General features: G+C 31.4%; 1 protein-coding gene across 2 annotated transcripts; it reads right to left on the reverse strand.

Annotated features, from left to right (window-relative positions):
* Window positions 1-13,963: 13,963 nt before the first annotated feature.
* On the reverse strand, window positions 13,964-17,059 carry LOC127795223 (equilibrative nucleotide transporter 3-like). Of its 2 annotated transcripts, none has more exons than XM_052326762.1 (10): window positions 16,779-17,059; window positions 16,451-16,521; window positions 16,256-16,360; window positions 15,922-16,077; window positions 15,686-15,829; window positions 15,485-15,590; window positions 15,084-15,259; window positions 14,816-14,985; window positions 14,464-14,722; window positions 13,964-14,252 (listed from the first exon to the last, which is right to left on the reverse strand). In XM_052326762.1, the coding sequence occupies exons 2-10, from the start codon at window positions 16,490-16,492 to the stop codon at window positions 14,139-14,141; spliced, it is 1,272 nt and encodes a 423-aa protein (XP_052182722.1). In that variant the 5' UTR covers window positions 16,493-16,521; window positions 16,779-17,059; the 3' UTR covers window positions 13,964-14,138. The 2 variants fall into 2 exon arrangements, with proteins under 2 accessions (XP_052182722.1, XP_052182721.1); XM_052326761.1 differs by having other exon boundaries at window positions 16,451-16,528; window positions 16,779-17,058.
* Window positions 17,060-19,025: the final 1,966 nt, after the last annotated feature.

A 19,025-nucleotide genomic window follows, 5' to 3' on the forward strand; every position in this document is an offset into this window, starting at 1 on the left:
ACATATATATTATTGATACACCGGCGAGTTTGCAGGTGGGAACGCCGATGGCAAGGCAATTTTGAGTTTATATCCAGGGCAAAGTCGGTAAACAAACAGATGCACATGACATGGGATTGTCCTTCCTGGATTCCTTTGCCAGTAGCAACTTTTATTTTATTTTTTTTTGGCAGCCGACTAGCATGTCGTGGGGCTTATGACTTATCTTTTGTTCGTTACAGTTTTTTTTGATAAATTAAATTCCACCAAAGTAGACTGTAGTTTTGTCTATTACTACTATTAATTTGCTTTAGTGACGTTCGGTGTTTCTCAGCTCTTATTTTTCCAGAATTAGAATTGAAAGGTGTAACATTGATGAGAATCTTTTTTCATAAAATATTTGAAAAAAGATTAAAATTAAAATGTTATGTGCATAATAGATATTTATTAAATTTTAGTGATTCAAAATAACATATTAAAAAATTTATACTACATGTTAGGATTGGATCGTGTAAATCAAACACAAACATAAATCAACTAGAAATTAAATTGTGACACTTGACCGTTATTTGCATGCATGGTATGAGATGTGGGTTTGCTTGCTTAATTGTTAGGTGCATTATTGTCTATTTTAATTTATATAAATAAATGTTAACATGTTAATTAGGGCCACATGTACAATGGAGATACTCTAAGATGAGAGTAGCCAAGGTAGGTGTCGTCGCTAAGAGACCGGTGCGTTCTGAACCTTCAAAGAGTTAAAAATCAAATAGAGTTAACTCTTGGAGAATAAACACTCATTCTAATAAAAAATGTAGAAAATGTGGTAATTAGGGGTTTGCATGTCATATTGTGTGTGTTTGGATTTTCTGTACTTCAAATCTCATGGTGGCAGAATTTTGGTTCCACATGAAATTACAAAAATACGTGTCCTTGAAGTTTTCTAAAGACAACATATTTTCTAAAATATGTAAATTAGAATTCAACTCTCGATTCAAATAAAAGACTCGACTCAAATAATTAGATTTATCTCAATTTGAATCCATATCTTCACTTGTCTAAACTGACTCATATGCTAGGATTTGACTGTTCATGTGGCACGATCATGACTTTTTTTTATCTCACAATACACTTACATAATAGCATGAATTTCAAAAGATAAATATATCATTTATTAAATATGAGTATTTTATTATATCTTTTATATACCAAAGTTGATTTGATTGTTGCAAGATATGTGAAGAGACTAAGCCTAGCCTTTGTAGGTCAAGCAAGTTTTAGATAAGTTTGGGACTAAAAATTTCTACCAAATACATTCGATTTTGAATAGAACTAATAGTGATCGACCCAAACCATTATCACCGTCATTTTCAAATGTTTATCTTATAAATGTCAAAGTTTGTTATAAGACTATTATTACATGACTTAAATATTAGGGAGACATTAAGACATATTATTTATTGGTAATTTTATGTTTTGGGATGAATGTGTGGACTCTCCATATTATACTCGGCTAAATTTTGATTTTATAAAAAAGAAAATTATAAATAATTTAAATTATAAATTTTGATTTTTTATATTTAATTTAATAATTTTTTATATTTTAGAAATTATATAAACAATGCACCAAATTCAGAATGATAATTAATAAATCTCAAATAATTTATATTTCATACACAATTTGCACTATTTTACAAAAAAATTATATCTACCATAATCACTTAAAAAAGAATTCTAAATATGTATCGTTGAAGTTTGAATCTTTAAAACTTAATATCTTTATATATATAAGTAGAATAGTCTGAAATTTTTCTTTTTCCAAAACTTGCATTAATAATTTGCATTTAGTACTTATTGCATTAATAATTTAAATTTTTTAATTACTTCAAAATAATAAGCACTAATTACTGTAAAATTAATAATAAATTTTAAATATATGAGTTTTTCAATTCGGGTTTTTCAATACATTATTATGTAAATATTAAATATTTAATTAATTTGTCAATCAATCAAAAATAAATACTATTTATGAGGAATATGAATAGACACTTAAAATATTAATTAAGTCACAGAAAATTGTCCATTAAATAAAATCTTATCTTTATATAATATAATAATATATAATATATTTTATTAAAGTAGAATAGTTTGCAATTTTTTTTTCCCTCCAAAAATCTGCTAAGCTATTTTTGCTTCTAAAATTTGTATTGAATTTGCATGAATTTTTTGAGAAATATTAATAGACAACTTGAACTATTAATTAAATAATAAAAAATTGTCCATTTATTTAAAATCTTATCTTTATATCTTTATTCTATATATATATATATATAATATTAAAATAAGATAGTCAAGCAAAATATTTTGCTAAGTGTCAATCAATGGTGAATTTTTCCCTCAAAAACTTGCATTAAATCAAAGGTAGTGATTAATTAATTATTAATTTTACTTTAATAATTATATTATAGTCTTAAAAATGTGATATCTTAACAAATTCATAAAAAATTATTTAAGGTTGTCAAATGTTTGGGTTTTTTAATACTAATTAATATTTAAGGTATCACATTTTTAAGACTATAGAAAAAATTAAAATTCATATTTTTAAAGTTTTGTTATTATTGAAAAACTTATTCTTATTCAAATTTAAGAATTTTAATTTATATTTATAATAAAATAAATAAAAAATAACGAACGTCTTTGAGTGGATATATTATAAATTTTATAATATTTATTTATAAATAAATATAATATAATAAATAAAAAAATTTATAAGTGTTTTGCCAAGTAACCTATTTAATGTGTTAATTATTCTTCAGAACATTGAATGACGGTACATTGAATTAAGAGTGTTCTCCATTAACATATTAAATAACAAATAATTAATTAAATTTAAATTTTGAGAAAAAAGACTTAGTATTAAAAAAATTATAATTATCAATTTTGTTAAAATTATTTAAAATAACAAGTTTAATTTTTTATTTTAAATTAAACTCTCCACAGGTTTATCACTAGTTACTTTTAAAAATAGAATTAGAAATTATTAAAACTTTCAAATTTTAAACTTTTAACATCTACATTCTAATTTTTTATTTTACAAGTAAAGTTTATATTTTTAAAAATATTTTTTATCTTAAATATTAATATTTAATTATTTTTAAATTATTTTAAATATGAGTCGGCCAAGCAAACTTTTGCTGCACTTAGCCCGACAAGGCTCGGAAGCCTATGCCAAGCTTTACTGAGGAGCCTATAGGGCCGATCTAGCTGAGCCTGCTCTAGGTGGGTTCACAAGCGACTCAAGGCTAATTCCACCTGTCTTTTTAGGGCCAATGGAGGGCCTCACTGGACCCAACTCTTTTGACATCACTCCCACCAAGTTAGAAAAACACAGAATTTCCAACAAAAATTAATGACTTCGCTTTGCTATCCAGATTCCAATCTTACATCAAAATATAGAAACTAGACATATTATTAATTATTATAAAAAAATTATATTTTTTCATTTATTATTATTAAAAATAAGTGAGGAGTTAGGACGAGGCTTTACAATGAAAGCCGAGACCAAGATCTAGAAACGATTAAGCGAAATAGTCAAACCTTCCTTTGACCGAACTTCAAAGCAGTCGACTTCTGTCTCCTCAAACCGAGAGGGGTGGCGGAAGGCTTACAATCCCCTTGCAACAAACGGCAATAATCACGTCTCTTGGTTGTCTTATCCGTCATTAGGAGGACCAGGCGACTGCAACAAGCGACGACTCAGCGACAATGGCAAGCCGCGAGTCTCCATCCGTGATGGTGCTAATCTTCTTCTCTCGGGCTGAACGGCGATAGCCGATTACAATTTACAAGCTTCAATGGTGGTGGTCGGCGGCTTTCCAACGGCGTGAGTCTCCTCCCTTACGACGGTTGGCGGCAACGCAGCTCCTTCGATCGGCAACAAGAACGACACTGCTGTTTCACTAAAACACCCTTTTCCCTAAAACTGTTTAAGAAGAGATGTTACGAAAAAAATAGATAAAATAAAATAAAACTCACCATAAAATTAAACTAGAAACATCAACAACTCAATTAAACAATCATAATTGAAAATCTCAATCAAACTGTGACATACTCTAATCTATGAGATAATCAACATAAACTAAAAATCATAAACGTTGTCCAAGGAAAATCCCTCAATGAACATAAAAAATGCTCCTAAACTAACAAAACTCAAAAATAACACCAACACCTAGAAATATTTGTTCTTGGGGGGCTTGATGTACACACACTACTAACCAACGCTGCTAGGCCTCACATCTAGAACTCCTCCGCTAGAACTTAGAATGGTGAAAAGTATAAAGTAAGTTACAAAACTCACCAAATAATAATCATGAAAGAAAATTGAAATTGAATTGAAGAACATCGATACTCATAAATACTAACCGTCCTTATACTAAAAGAATAAGGTTCACTGAAAGAATGCATTTACAAGATGTCAATGCACATAATTTGTAATTAAATGCAGGTAATGCAACTTTGGCTCAAAAGTCTACATAATCCGTAATACATAATCCTGCAAACATAAAAGTTGTAAGCACATATTATGGATAATATGCCCCTAGCCCCCTGGTTATCATTAGACGAGCAACTCATAAATTGAACTGTAACTAAAACTATGGGATCCTCGTGGACTAGTCGTCTGGCGCGCATATTACAATGCAATGTTCACATATATGCTAACACGCAATATAAAGTATTCCATATAAAGTCATGCTCCGTGCTCATATCAAAATGTATGCACATAAAATCATACATGTAATATATTAATGCTAAACATGTCATATGATCATCATCAACTATATTGGAATATAACGATTCTACGAATTATTAATATGGGCATATTAAATTTATCATATTTGACATGAAAATTCAATATTTGGAAGTATTGAATTTTTTATCTAATTAATAACTTGCATTAAGATTCACTGGAAGACATATTCATATCTTAAAAAAATCATTCGGATACAAGGAAGGGCATTTGGATGATATCAAGACATTATTCGGATGATATTAAAAACTAATTCGGATGATATGATAATATCAAAAACTTATTCGGATAACACTCATGTCATCTGAATATCGCACACAAAACATATAAGACTCATTCGGATGTGATACAAGTCATTTGGATAACACTTGCAATTAAATAATAAACATATCCGGATATGGGGGTAATGTAAAGGAGACTCATTCGGATATATAAGATCTCATCCGGATATTTCAATAGGCATTCGAATGTTATAGGAACTCATTTGGATGGGCTCTCTGACATCCGGATGTCACTCTCATTAAATCAAAACTCATTCGGATGTCCATAAACTCATTCAGATGTCTGCAAATCAATTTGACAATCACGAACAATTATAGTGACTAGATTTGGAAACAAAACTTATTTTTATTACACCATTCCGAATAAAATCTTGAGAAAACAAGTCTCAATCGATATGAAATAAATATAAGGAGGAATCAAAGATCATATCCTGAAACATTGCTACAAGAACTAATGCATGACTTGCTTATGACTTCACTGTAAACACATATATGTATATAGATACATATATGCAGGAAAAAGAACTTGCCTTTCGATTCCCTGATCGAATTCAATGACTTGTCGCACAACTCTTCCTATGCAAACACTGTTGCAGTTTCTTGTCTCTCTGTTCCTTCACGACGTGAGGAGAAAGCAAAGCAATATGAGGATATATACATATATATATATATATAAAGGGCAATCCTTATAAACCCATCTCTCACTCTCCTATTATAACTTGAAGGCTTCCCAATTTCTTCTCGCGTATGGATTCTCTTTTAATTATATAATATCACTAATTGAATAATTTTTAATAATATAAAATTATTATTTAGATCTCTAAATTATCATCACGCCCTTGCATTTATTTTTCACGTAGCCTAAATGCAATTAAATACTATTTTCTCATTTAAAAATTTCTAATTTGTCACATTAATTATTTAATTTTCTCATTTAAAAATTTCTAATTTGTTACATTAATTATTTAATTGACAAATTCTTTTAAGTCAAAAATTAAATAAGTAATTAAATAATTTTTAAATAAATTCTAGATCCTTTAACGGATCATTACATTCACAACTTTCCTTTTACTTGCGGTAACACCCATGAGCACGAGCAAGATGTCAAACAATCCTGTTTTTTTGTTTGACCTTTACGCTTGAAAAAATACAATATATTCATCTTGTGCAAATTTTGTTGCAATTTTACCTTTATTGTTATCTTGTTCAATTTTTCTAAACAACAAAATTCTTATTTAATTTCTTCCTCTCATTTGTTTTTGAGTAGGGGTCACGCTAAACTCACCAGTGTCTTTGAGCATTTTCGATGTATAATACTAAATTTGACACTATTTTGGTGTCAAGTAGTAATTTACATCAAATTTTTCAACACTAAATTTGTGTTCACTCCAACGTGCTCAACACCAAATTGGTGCAAACGGCATCTTTAAAAAATACTTTATAAATAATTATTTAATTAATACTATTTTTAAGCCATGTTATTGTTTTTTTTATTTTAAACTTTTTTCTATTTCTATCATGTATTTTTTATTTAAGTTAATGAAAATATTATTACTTTTTATTATATTATTAAGTTTTTATATTAAGAATATTTACTTTCTACCAAGTAATTATTGAAATAAATTTTTTTCATACACATAAACAAAATTAGTTCATTTTATATTAACATGGTAGTTATAATATATATTAAATATTTTAAAATATATTCAATATTATACTCATTTTATAGATCTTAGTAAAATATTTTCACCCGTATATATTTTTTATAATAATTTAATTTATATTTTTAATTATTAATTAAAATATACAAATATAATAAAAGTAATCAAAGATATAAATGGAATAATAATTTGTTTTAAAGTTATATAAAGAGAGGTAAAATTGGAAATAAAACTAAAAAACAAATTTGGTGTTGGTGAACTATTCACTTAACACCAAATTTGGTAATTGAAGTTTGCGCCGAATACCAAATTAGTGTATTTATTGGAGTGCATTTTAATATGGCACCAATTTGATATTCGGTTAGAGATGCTCTTAAGCTCATTGTCACCAACTAATTAGGATTGTTGCAATTTTGACAGAGATGTGATCAGCAATAAAAAAACTCATCTGTATTGGGGGTTGTGTAATACCTTGACGGATGTTTTTGATATTTTTAAAATGTGACAAATATGATTGTAATTAACTCAAATTTTAAAAGTGGTTATTGCACTTTTATTTTATTTTTTCTTTTTTGCAAAAATTTTTCACACACCACCATTTTCTAGTAAGTCACATGTAGTAAATAATCAAACAACCCTACTAAAGCTTTAACAGGAATTAATGAGAAAATGATCACTCATACATATATATATATATATTACAAATTACATATTAGATCATACCAACCCAAATCAAGCCTCTAGCCCAATCCAGCTCTATCTTGGCTCATGGATCAATCAAATTTTATCTTGGACCAATCTTGGCTTGCGGCCCAATCTTGACGCCTAGCTCGATCTTGGCCCTCCACCAACCTACAATAGCATCATTGTAGCCGCATGTTAGATGCTTTGGTGCTCGCTCAAGATCTCATCCTCATTAATGACAGATCTCATTCTCATTAATGACGAATCACATTCACATTAATAAAGGTCTCGTCGGCACCATACTATGATCATGAAGCCCCATCAGTGTCGGATATCCAATTTTATCACCCTGCTAACACACGATGCAAGCATGCAGAAAAATTTCTCATCCTTCTATATAAACCAACTCTCATCAGAGATAATGTATGTTCTCTTTTATCTTACTGATACTTTGTTCATTTTACTCTCTTATTGACTTGAGCGTCAGAGTGCTTGCAGGTGTTCGTCACCCTTTGACAAATTGATTGTTGGAGCTCATTACTTGTCGTTGCGAGCTCCTGTTTCACCATCCCTTTGGGTTAGAAGGAAGACATATAAATGAAATATAATATAATATCTCAAAATTTGAAAATAAATAATGATTATAAATATCGGTGTTTGAGGATATTGGGAATTTAAGTGGAAATATTTATTTATGTGGTTTTGAGGAAAATAAGGAATTAAAAGTAATTAATTAAATTATTTGGGAATGATTAATAATTATTAATTATTGTAATTAAGGTGATTATTAAATTATTTGTATTTGAGAAGTGGGAAATTAATTGTTGGAAATCTGGGGGTATAAGTGAAATAAAGAATAAAAGAAACGTGGGGGTGTGTGTGTGATTAAAGGAAATAGTGGGGGGTTTTGCTGATTTTTATTAAGCTTCAGGCGCCCAAAACGGCGCCGTTTCATGTAAGGCGGTGGGCAGCCCTTGGTTGCCACGTGGCGCGCGCTGATGTGCCCCTGCTGCAGCTTCCACGTGTCTCTGTTTTTGCTAATTTTAAGGCCAAATTGGCCATGCTTTTTGTCGAAATTTTGCTGCTTTAAATTGCTTCAATTGAAGCTAAAATTGAGATTAAATTGGGGTTAAAACAGTGAGCAAGCAGAGGGCTTTCGGAAGAAGAAGAAGGCGCTTTGAGGTTGGAAATTAGGAGAAATTTTTGTGGTTTAATTAGCTGGGTAAGTAAGTTATTATGTATTAATAATTTCGTACGATTAGATTTTAAATATAAGTGTGATTTTGTTAATTTGGGTGATTATGCTGTGTAGGGTGTATTAAGTTGGTATGCAAGTATATATATATATATATACATACTAATACACGGTGTGCGAGTGGTGAGTTTACTGTGTGTATATTAATTTGATTGTGAGGGTTAAACACAGTAAGTGTGCCGTGTGCTAATGTATATATCTATATGTATATATGTGAAATCAGTGTGTGAGTGTGACTCAGTGGGTGAATGCAATGAAATTAGGATAAGAGAAAAGTTAAGGAATGCGTGGTCTATGGGTGAAGATATTTGTATATGCTGCTAAGTAAATATATATATATATTTGTATGTTTATAAGTTAAGCAGAATGTCCCCGGTGCATATTGGTGAGTTATTAATAGTATATATTAATTAATTAATTACATATATATATATTGAGGATGTTATTGATGTGATATAATTTAAATCAAATATAAGGCTCGTCGGGGTTTTATTTACGGTATGCCTACGTGAGATTTTAGTCGATTAGATTTAATTAATGTGAGTCACGGGTTTTATTAATCGCTATTAAACGTTTTACTTCACAGTGGGAGCGCAAGAAGGGTCAAAAACGGCCGTGTAAAGGCAAGCTCATCATCCTCTCCTCGTGTTCTTCAATTCCCGTGAAAGACCCCTTGATTTCTTGTATTTTATCTTTTCCCTTACTCTAATTCGGCGCCTAGCCTTATTTGTTGAGTTATTGTTCATTTGTTTTAATTTGAATTAAATCCGAGACTTCCAGAGTTTTGTTTGTTGAGTGTCTACGGGAGTTTGTACCGCCCCCACTCCTTTTGGGAATGATGCCGGACCCAACTTGGGAACTAGGTTCCTAGACGTGCGGATTTATTTACGATTTTATTGGATTTATTTATAGTTTTTCCTGGATTTATTTATGGTTCGGTTAGAGTTATCGAGCAGTAGGGTAGGGGTCGGTTGTTGGTGACGTTGGGGTAGACTATTGTACGGCCCTGATATGGATCGTCGGGTGGACACTCCTTGTCACTGACCGTTGACTGGTGCCGGACACTGCTGATTAGTTTTGCCAGTATGTGATTTACTGCATGTTTAGATTTATTATATTGCTGTTCATGACTTGATATACACATGGGTACGGGTTGCATATTGGGATATTCATTTACTGAGTATGCTTGGACACGGGCATGCTAGCTTGGTTAGGTTGCATTTAGCACGGGCATATGCATCGCGTGTAGTTTACTATGTGGGCGGAGCATGGCCTGATGCCTGGATGTATGGGCGCCTTGTATCACGTTAATGCTCACTACGTCATTGCATTTTATGTGCATTGCATGGCTACTGGTAGTATTTAGTTCTCAGACGGGAGTACCGTTCCGAGGGAGCCTATGGCTCGGTTGTCGGGAGTACCGACCCAGGATGGTGCGCACAGGATGCTGGAGGTATTTGTTACCGTCCAGGGTAGCGACATGTTGGTATGGGACTTGGGTGCCAAGTGTCTTATGTGGGCCCTAATGACCGGTATGTGCTTTTATTCTGTTATGCTATTGAGCTGTTGTGTTGTAGCGTTTCATGGCTTGTGTGTACCTGGGGGTTTGTTTTGGAGAGAGATTTCTGGTTTTGTGTAGCCTTCAGCCTATCTTTCCCTATGCTTGCTGAGTCTCTCGACTCATCTTGCTTTCTATCATTCTAGGTAGTGGCGGCGTGGGCTATGACAATGGAATCAACTTTTAGCGACAGAGTCGGTATGGTGTACAGGCAGTTCCGTCAATCCCTGTCAACTCTGATGTCTTAGCATGATTTATTCTATTATTTTGTATTGTGTCAGGTCTTTCCTCGAGTCTCGTGTATGTTGGCACAGGAGTCTATGTTTATTTATTTATCATATGACCGCTGTGATAGTAGGGTACCCGTAGTGCATACATGTGTTTAGCTTCGTTTTCGCTGTTCTTATTTTGTGTATGCATGTCAGGGTGGCTTTGTCTCGTGTCTCATTCTTTTTTCTCTCGTAGGCGCTCCTGTTCGGATAGTTCGGGTGTTTGGGGATATTCGGGCGAGGGTGCTGGATGATATATGATGTACAGGGATATAAAAGAATAGTTACGTTTAGGAACAATCCTAGAACACACTCACTAAAAGTTCAATTATGTTTGTTTATTATCTAACTGAATGAGTATGAATAAAACGAGTCACTTAATAAACAAATTGGACATAAATACTAATACGGCTTGATTAAGGTCGTGAACAAATTTGTTAGTGTACATTTAAAAGTTACATTTATTTATTTGTTTATGTAAATTTCATTTATTTAATTATTCACTTAAAAATATAAATTATTATTATTATGTTCAATTGAAGCTGGTCAGTGTTTTGTTAAAGCTTTTGCGTTTAAATTTTTAAGTTTATATATTAGGATTACATATGTCCAATTAAAGTTTCAATTATATATTTTTGATAGTTTGTTTATGTATTCATTTGATTATGTTTAAATGAACCTAATTAATGATCCTTTAGGCTCATTTAGGTTTGCTTTCGGCTCCTCTAAACTTGTTCATGAGTAGATTTTTGTTTGGGAATGAAACAAACACTAAGACTGCCATTTCTTTACTTTTTAATTTTGAATTTTGAATTTTGAATTCATTTTGAATTTTCTATTTTGATAGTATATTTTTAAAAAATTGAAAACGGGTTCTCTTTGTCATTTTAAAAAATTATTTCTCAAAACAAAAAATTAGAAAAACGTTCTCTTTGAAATTTTGAAAATATTTTTTAATGATATTTTATTCAATAAATTTGATTATTTAATAAATTATAAATATTTAATGTTAATATATATATTTTTAAGTTAATGAATTTTTTTATATTTTTTTTCATTTCAATAATAAAATATGAATAAATAAATAAATATATATATTTTGAGTTTAGAGTTTGTTTTGAATGAAAACACTCAGAATAACTTTTTGTTGTTTTGAGTTTTTTTTATAATTTTTTTTGTTTTCAAAAATATATTTTTAAAAATAGTAAAGAGAATGCGTTTTTATTATTTTAAAAAATTAAAAATTAAAAATAAATTGAAAACAGTAAAAAAAACGCAACCTAAATGAATGAATATAAATATAGTGTTTTGAAATTTGTTGAAAGTTCATTTATATTAATTTGAGCTAACGCAACATTATAAACACATTATTATTCAACTCAACTGGACTAAGTTCCACGGTCCCCTACATACATATACGATTATATATATATAATAGATATTAGAATAAAGTAATATATTTAAACCTTGTATAAAGTTAGTATCAAGGTTTTATACAATATATAGCAAAATACCGATGGAGTTTCTATTTTGTTTTTTTCTCTATTACAAACATGAAATAGCAATTTCCATCTCAAAATTTGAGTTAACTTTTTCATCCTTTTGGCAACTTAGGGGTTCTTTAATTAGCTAGTTGGGGAAAGCAACCTTAATTTTTCAAAACAAATTACTCTAAAGACATTGAAATATTAGAAAACTTATTCAATTATAAAAAAAATTTAAAAAAAGAAAATCAAAATTTGAAAAACACGAACACTACTCTGAGCAAGGTTTGTTTCATTTAAGCATTAAACTTGTAAGTTATTGATATGAACAATAGGGCTCATAGAAGATAAGGCGATAATTACAAATGATTGACAAATTAAAATTCATGTATCTAATCTCGAATGGTCATTTTATTTTTATTTAAATAAATTAATGAACCCATATTTTGTATTTTTTTCCTAAATTTTTAAAGATGGCAATAAAAATCAAAAGACGGATGAAGTTTACATTTTTTTAATTAAGTCAATACAAAGTTGAAGACAAAAAGTTGAAAATCTAAATTGAAAATGAACACATAAAAATTGAGGACAAAATTAAATATCTGAATGATCTTGTTAAATATATTAATTGAAGTTTAATTCTCATCATATTCGAGAATTTATTGGTTACTTGACCATCACTTTGGCCCATGTTCCCTCCTGGCTGTCATCTGGCTGTTTTATTTATTAATTAATAATCTTGTAGCATAACTAATACTTGATTTGGATGTGCATGTATAAAAAACATTATAAAAAAAAAAAAAACAAGAATCATGGGTTGACCAAGAGATTCAAACTGTGATTCTCTCAATTAAATATTTAGAGATTTGGTGTATCAATTTTAGACTTACAATCGAAACCAGTCGACTTAAATTTTATTGAGCTCAAATTTGACAACTTTCAAGCTCTAATTTGACTTACAAAAATGTTAACAAGTTGAGCACGGGCTTGATAGAACTTGCTAGCAAGCAACAAGATAGAGGGAGAGAGGTGTGCAGCAGTCGGTGACAATAGTGGGTGATATTTCAAAGAGGCAATAGCTAGCGGCCGTAGAAAAGAAAGGAGAGTATGTGGCAACAGAGGGGAGAAGGGCTATGTGGCGGTGGCTAGCGACAGCAATGGCCGGTTTCAAAGCGTGAAGGGGTGTGCGACGACAGCGAGGACGACGATAGCTAGCAGTGGTTTAGCCTAAGATGGGGGTTTGCTACGGCGACAGTAGGCTTGAGATAGAAGGGCTAAGGCTAGTGGTGTCTTCCTCCTCATCCTTCACATAGTTTCTAGAGTTTAGTTTTAGGCTTTCTAAGTTACAACTAACTATTTATATAGATATGTTCGCCTAAACATAAATTAGTTTTTTGTTTTGTTATATATATATAAATATTATATTAAGTTAAATAATTAAATTAATATATAATAATTTTAAACATATTAAATTTAATGATATTATTATAATAATTTAAAGTTTGATAATTTTATTTATATATAAAATACTTATAAAATTATAAATAAATTTATTAATCTATTTATAAATAAGCCTATTAATGAGTTTCTAATTAAATATGTTCGCAAGTTTTAACAAATCAAAATTTATTGAGGTCAAACTTAATTCGTTTCATTTATAAATCGAGTTTTAGAATTAGATTTAAGTTCAACTTGTTTACCTTAACGAATAAAATTAAATGAATTTTTGTTTAGTCGAATACCAAAGTACTTGCGAACAACTCGCCTCGTTTATGACCCTAATCAATTTAGAGATTAAATTAGGTCTTTTAGGTGCAAATATACTTGAGAAAAGAAGTATAAATTAAATAAGGAATCTTAGGTACAAAATTATTCAGGTAGTGTGCAAAAAATGTTTTCTTCTTCCATGACATAATATTAAGCATTTTATTCTTGAACTTTTATTTTATGGTAATTTAAAAAAAAAAATTATGGGTAATGGTATATTTTTCGTAAATTTTCTTAGTTGTTGGAATTTAGTTATAAACGTTTCACAGATTCACAGAACAAAGCCCTGCAAACAAGCATTAGAATGTGATGCAAACAAGTGGGATCATCAAACTCTACAATCACCATCTTCGACAAGCTATCATCAGCCTTTCTTCTTTAAACCTAATCTTTCTAAAACTTCTTACCGCTACCAATAAGCCACAGCCAATCAAGAGCCACTCCTGAGAATATGCCCCCCAGAAGGAACAAAACTAGCAAATTCCCCAATGCGTTTTGCTCCGGACCCTGCATGCCACATACAACAACAGCATGCTAAGTCTTTAGTTGAGTACATGAATTTTAGTTTGTCAATCATTTATAGCCATCGCCTAATCTTCTATGAGGCGCTGTTGTTCATATCGAAAACTTGGACTTTTTAATGTTAAAATGAAACAAACCTTGTAGGCTTTGAGCATTGAGCAATGAGTAGTGTCTTTTTAAGGTAAATAAAACAAACCTTGTAGCCTTTGGGGGCTTCTGTTTGCACACAAACTGTGAGGTAGCCATTCGTTAACCCGAGGAAGGAGGTGAGCATGATCATCCAGCCCTGATCTCCATATTTTGCGGTGAAGTAGAACGCAGGAACGAGCAGGAAGCGACACAATGTGGCGACTAGAAGCCCTTTCCTTGATTTCAGTTTCACTATTTCGATGAGGGGAATGTACCTTGATATCAGATCCCACACATTGTACATGGCTATTAGAACAAGTTCATACCTGAAACATCACAGGGCATCCATATATAAGGATCAACCATTCTTGATAAAGATCGAGCACTAATATTTCTAGACAAGAAGAAATTGTTACTACCAAGATCCCAGCTGGTGTGATCCAGTGTTTTCGTATAAGAATCCTGGAAAAATTGATAGAGTCAGGACATATATTAGAAACAAGTCTAGTGCATAATCTATGTTCTGGATCAACAACTGTTTGGTGCTCAGCCGTTGCTGCTGCTGCTGCTGTTTATCATCGTCTTCAGCCTGCAGGGACACCAAAAGTTAATTTTAAAGTTCAAAACGTGTTGAGAGGATTCATTGATACACATTAGATCCATAAGGTCTAAAAGAAGTTGGCATACTCCTTGGCTGTCTTCTGTTTGGATGCCGGCAGCTGCAAGGTCAGCCAAAACAGTTTTTGATCCTTCTGAGGCGGCTTTTGAACGGTAGAACTTCACAATTGGCAGCTTGGGGAAGATGAGTGCATAAAGAAAAATGCATAGGAACTCGAAAGATGTAGAGATGGCTAGGAATAACACTGCCAAGAGATAGGAATGAAAGAAAAGAATCAACATAAAGACTTAAAATCTGGTTTTACTTTGGAAGAGATGATTAATTAAAAGCACTAGTTTCTCAGGTTTAATTCAAATTCATAGATAAGCCAAGCCTTGGCTCTATTGCACTGATCTGCCATTTGCAATCCTGATTAGTATGGTTTGATTCAAAGAAAAGTTTGTCTGCAACTGCGAAGGAATTTACATACTAGTTCCTTTGCGAAGACCATTACTAGATTTTCCAAAGGCTGCTTTTGTCATTAGCCTCAAAGCAGAGGTGAGAGCCCCTGACGCAGCCAAACCGGCTAGAAAAGACTGCAAAAGTCATTGCAAGTCAGAATATTAGGTTACCAATCGAATTGAACTAGCTAGATATCAAATCAAAGATACTTCTAACTAAAGGGGCTTACTTGGATGAACTCTGGGCACATGAAGAAGAGGTCTCCAACCATTCCACCTTGAACATGGGCATCTGCAACTCCAAAGGCAGCAACAATGACACATATACCAATATAATTTCCAATTCCTCCCTTCCCTGATGTGGCTAAATCCAACTGTGAGAATGACATGAAGTTGAGCCATGGTACGAAAATTGGATGATGAAACCGAAGAATTTGAGAAGAACACGAGTCGTCATGGTACTCACAACTAGGAGAGCCAAAGTACTTAGGAAGAAAAGGGTATAACCAGCCAAGTTTCTTTTTCTCGTATCTATCCTGGACTCGTTATATGCCAGTATCACCATTGTTCCCACGGCGAAGGGTTGATAAACAAGAGTAAGGACCCTTGCTGGATGGTATTTCTTCAAGGTAATAGAAACAGCACAAACCATGAAAAATAAGATTATGATCCTAAAAATAGTGTGAACAAATGGGGCAGACACCCATTTAGGAATTCCTACGAACAGTACAAAAGCAGAGTATTTCATGAATCATAACTTGAAATTCACAGGCATATAATTGATCTTTTAGACTGCATACCGGGAACAAGTTGTAGTAGTAGTCTCCTATTGTTAACATACTGTTCCACGAAACAAGTGAACCAAGTCCCAAAACCCAGCATACTACCATAGCACTATACTTTCCCTGGAAAATCAACGATCAAAAAGAAAATTAGTCATCCCCTAGTATATAAAACTTCATTGATTCCTTCATGAAATTTATTTAACCACAGACCTCAAGCCTGGTGGGAGATTCACTTGAATTAGCAATGGTCATGGCTGCTGCTTCTTCCCTGCCCTATAAATCTGAATCCTAGATAACCATAACAATCAAATCATATGGGTTTTTCTTTTCTCTTTTTATATTCAATCAAAGAATTGGGCAGTGATTCAACAGAATGAAACTACACATTTCAGACGGATGCAACACGGAACTCCCCGCACATGAAAAACCCATGAAGACTAGACAGTTACCAAAAACTGATATCATCATTTAAAAATGCTAAACAATGAAAAACCCAATAGGCAAATCAAGGGAATCTCAAGGGATAAAGAAGAGATACCTGAAATCTATGAATGGAAAAGAGAGGTGATGCAGGTGGAAGAGAAGGTGCCAAGAGCCGCCACATATAAATTTGAGTACATATTGATGATAATAAAGATGAGGGACTTTATCAAGAGCAGAGATGAGCTTCCTTTTCTGCAAGGATGCCAAAGCCTGGAAGAAAGTGAATTAAAGAATCTCTGCCAGCAGACGCGTATGGAATCTGCGTTCATAATGAAAGGCGATTGATTGTTGACTTGAAAGGAGAGAAAATATGGGAGGAAAAATCTTTGAAACCGTTCCAGGAAAGAATCTCCACAAGAGTGCAAGCAAGCATGTGGGGACAGAGTTTTGGAGGCGGATGTTAATATCTAACTGCACAGCTCAGGCAGCAATCTTCATGTCTTAATGATTTTTTTTTTTTTTTTAATGCCTGCTCGGTCACTAACTAAGAGATGCATCATTAAACTACAACTCTGATAATTACAAATGTTAATGTTATATACTGAATATTGGTTTGTCAAGGAGTTCCTTGACTGAATCAATTTTGTTCAGGGTGGATCATATGGTTAAGAGATCATGCATCAACTGATTAAGCAGTGATTTGGACACCATAAATTTTATTATTCATCTGTGATGCCATGGTTGGACGAAAGAATTTAAAATCACAAATTGGCATGATTTTGGTAGAGGGCCGGATGAATCAATGAGAAGATATGGAATCTGTAAATTAATTTTCATTGTAAGTGACCGAATATACTTAGTAGCGTTTGTTAAAATGAACAAAATAAGAGAGTATCAAAATAAGATTGAAATACTTTTTAGACCAAAATACGGAAAGATCAAGATAAGACTGAAAACATTCCAATATTTCTATTATACTATTAGTTAAATTTTTTGTAATCTACTGATAATTGTATTTTTTATTTCTATATGTTTATTAATGCATATGATAAACACCAAAATAATAGATTTTTTTATCAGTATATCCCTATTACCAAATTCATTCAAAACTATATGTTAATATCAACAACAAATTTATGATTAAAATAATATTTTATGATTAACGTGAATTGTTAAAAAATAAAAATTAAAAATAGTGTTTTATGTTTTAAATTCATGTTCAAAAATAAATTTTAAAAAGACTCGAAAAGTAAAAATAATTATTGGTGGAATTATAATAATTTCACTCAGATAGTTAAAAATTACCAAAACATATGACAATTTAAAAATATATTAAATGAGTAAATAAATAATTAGCATATGACATTAATTATAAGACTTAAATAAATAAGTTCTTTTAAAATCAATTTTATTGTAAAAATAAGATTTAATAAATTTAAATTTTAAAAATATATTAAATTATATTAATTATCTTATAAGGGGCATAAGTGTAATTTGGTCTTGTCGTAAAATATATAAATTTATTTGGCTCGACGATTCTCCAATGCATGTATGTATGTATGTATGATCACAGGAGTTGCCATCACAACCCATTATCCGGTGGGAAAAGTGGCCTCTTTGGTTGGCTCTTTTCGAGTCGTTCCATCTTTTCACATTAAAAATGGAAAGTAACGGGCAGTAGTCCCATGCATATATATAGTCAGTCTGATGTTGAATTGACATAAAAAAAGGCTTTGGAAAATTACAACAATGATTCTGGAAACGAGCAGTCCAATGGCAACACTCCATTCGAATTCATCAACTTTATATTATTATGCGAATATAAGAAGATCAAAAGTATAACATCCCGGTTCAATTCTATTTTTTAGAATATATATATTGTATTAGAATAGAAATTAAAATTCATATTTTTAAAATTGTTTTTGAATTTTGAGAGATGAATTTAATTAATTAATTAATTTAATTAGGAGTAATTAAGTGTTTGTGATAAAAATAAGCTAATGAGATAACAAGTAGCTAGTGAAGATTTGGGATATGCAAAGATTTTTATAACAAGTTTGAGGATATTGATAACGGTTGGAATCTATCACTATTAGATTTATCTAAAAGTTATACGTCTAACTAGTTTTCCACGATCGTGAGATGTCAAGGCTAGTTATCTAAGACTTGGTTGACCTGCAAAAAAAGGGTAGGGTATGTTCTTAGTATGTCCTCAAATGATTAAGTCAATCACGAGGCTTGAGGTTGAGTAATATAATGATGATGCAATTAGTTAACACTTAGACTCTTGAAATTGACACCTTTATATAGATATACCATGGAGTTAGTGAAAGGCTACCATTTGATATAATTCTCTAGTAAT

The sequence above is a fragment of the Diospyros lotus genome, chromosome 2, assembly GCF_014633365.1.
Source record: "Diospyros lotus cultivar Yz01 chromosome 2, ASM1463336v1, whole genome shotgun sequence".
Lineage (NCBI taxonomy): Eukaryota > Viridiplantae > Streptophyta > Magnoliopsida > Ericales > Ebenaceae > Diospyros > Diospyros lotus.

What these genes read in the sequence shown, in the direction of transcription:
- LOC127795223 (XM_052326762.1), bottom strand. Translation starts at nt 16,492, where the DNA reads ATGACCATTGCTAATTCAAGTGAATCTCCCACCAGGCTTGAG. An exon ending in ACTACTACAACTTGTTCCCG is followed by an intron (nt 16,078 to 16,255) that starts GTATGCAGTCTA and finishes ATTACCTTGAAG; the next exon opens with AAATACCATCCAGCAAGGGT. An exon ending in AAGCCCCCAAAGGCTACAAG is followed by an intron (nt 14,253 to 14,463) that starts GTTTGTTTTATT and finishes TGTGGCATGCAG; the next exon opens with GGTCCGGAGCAAAACGCATT.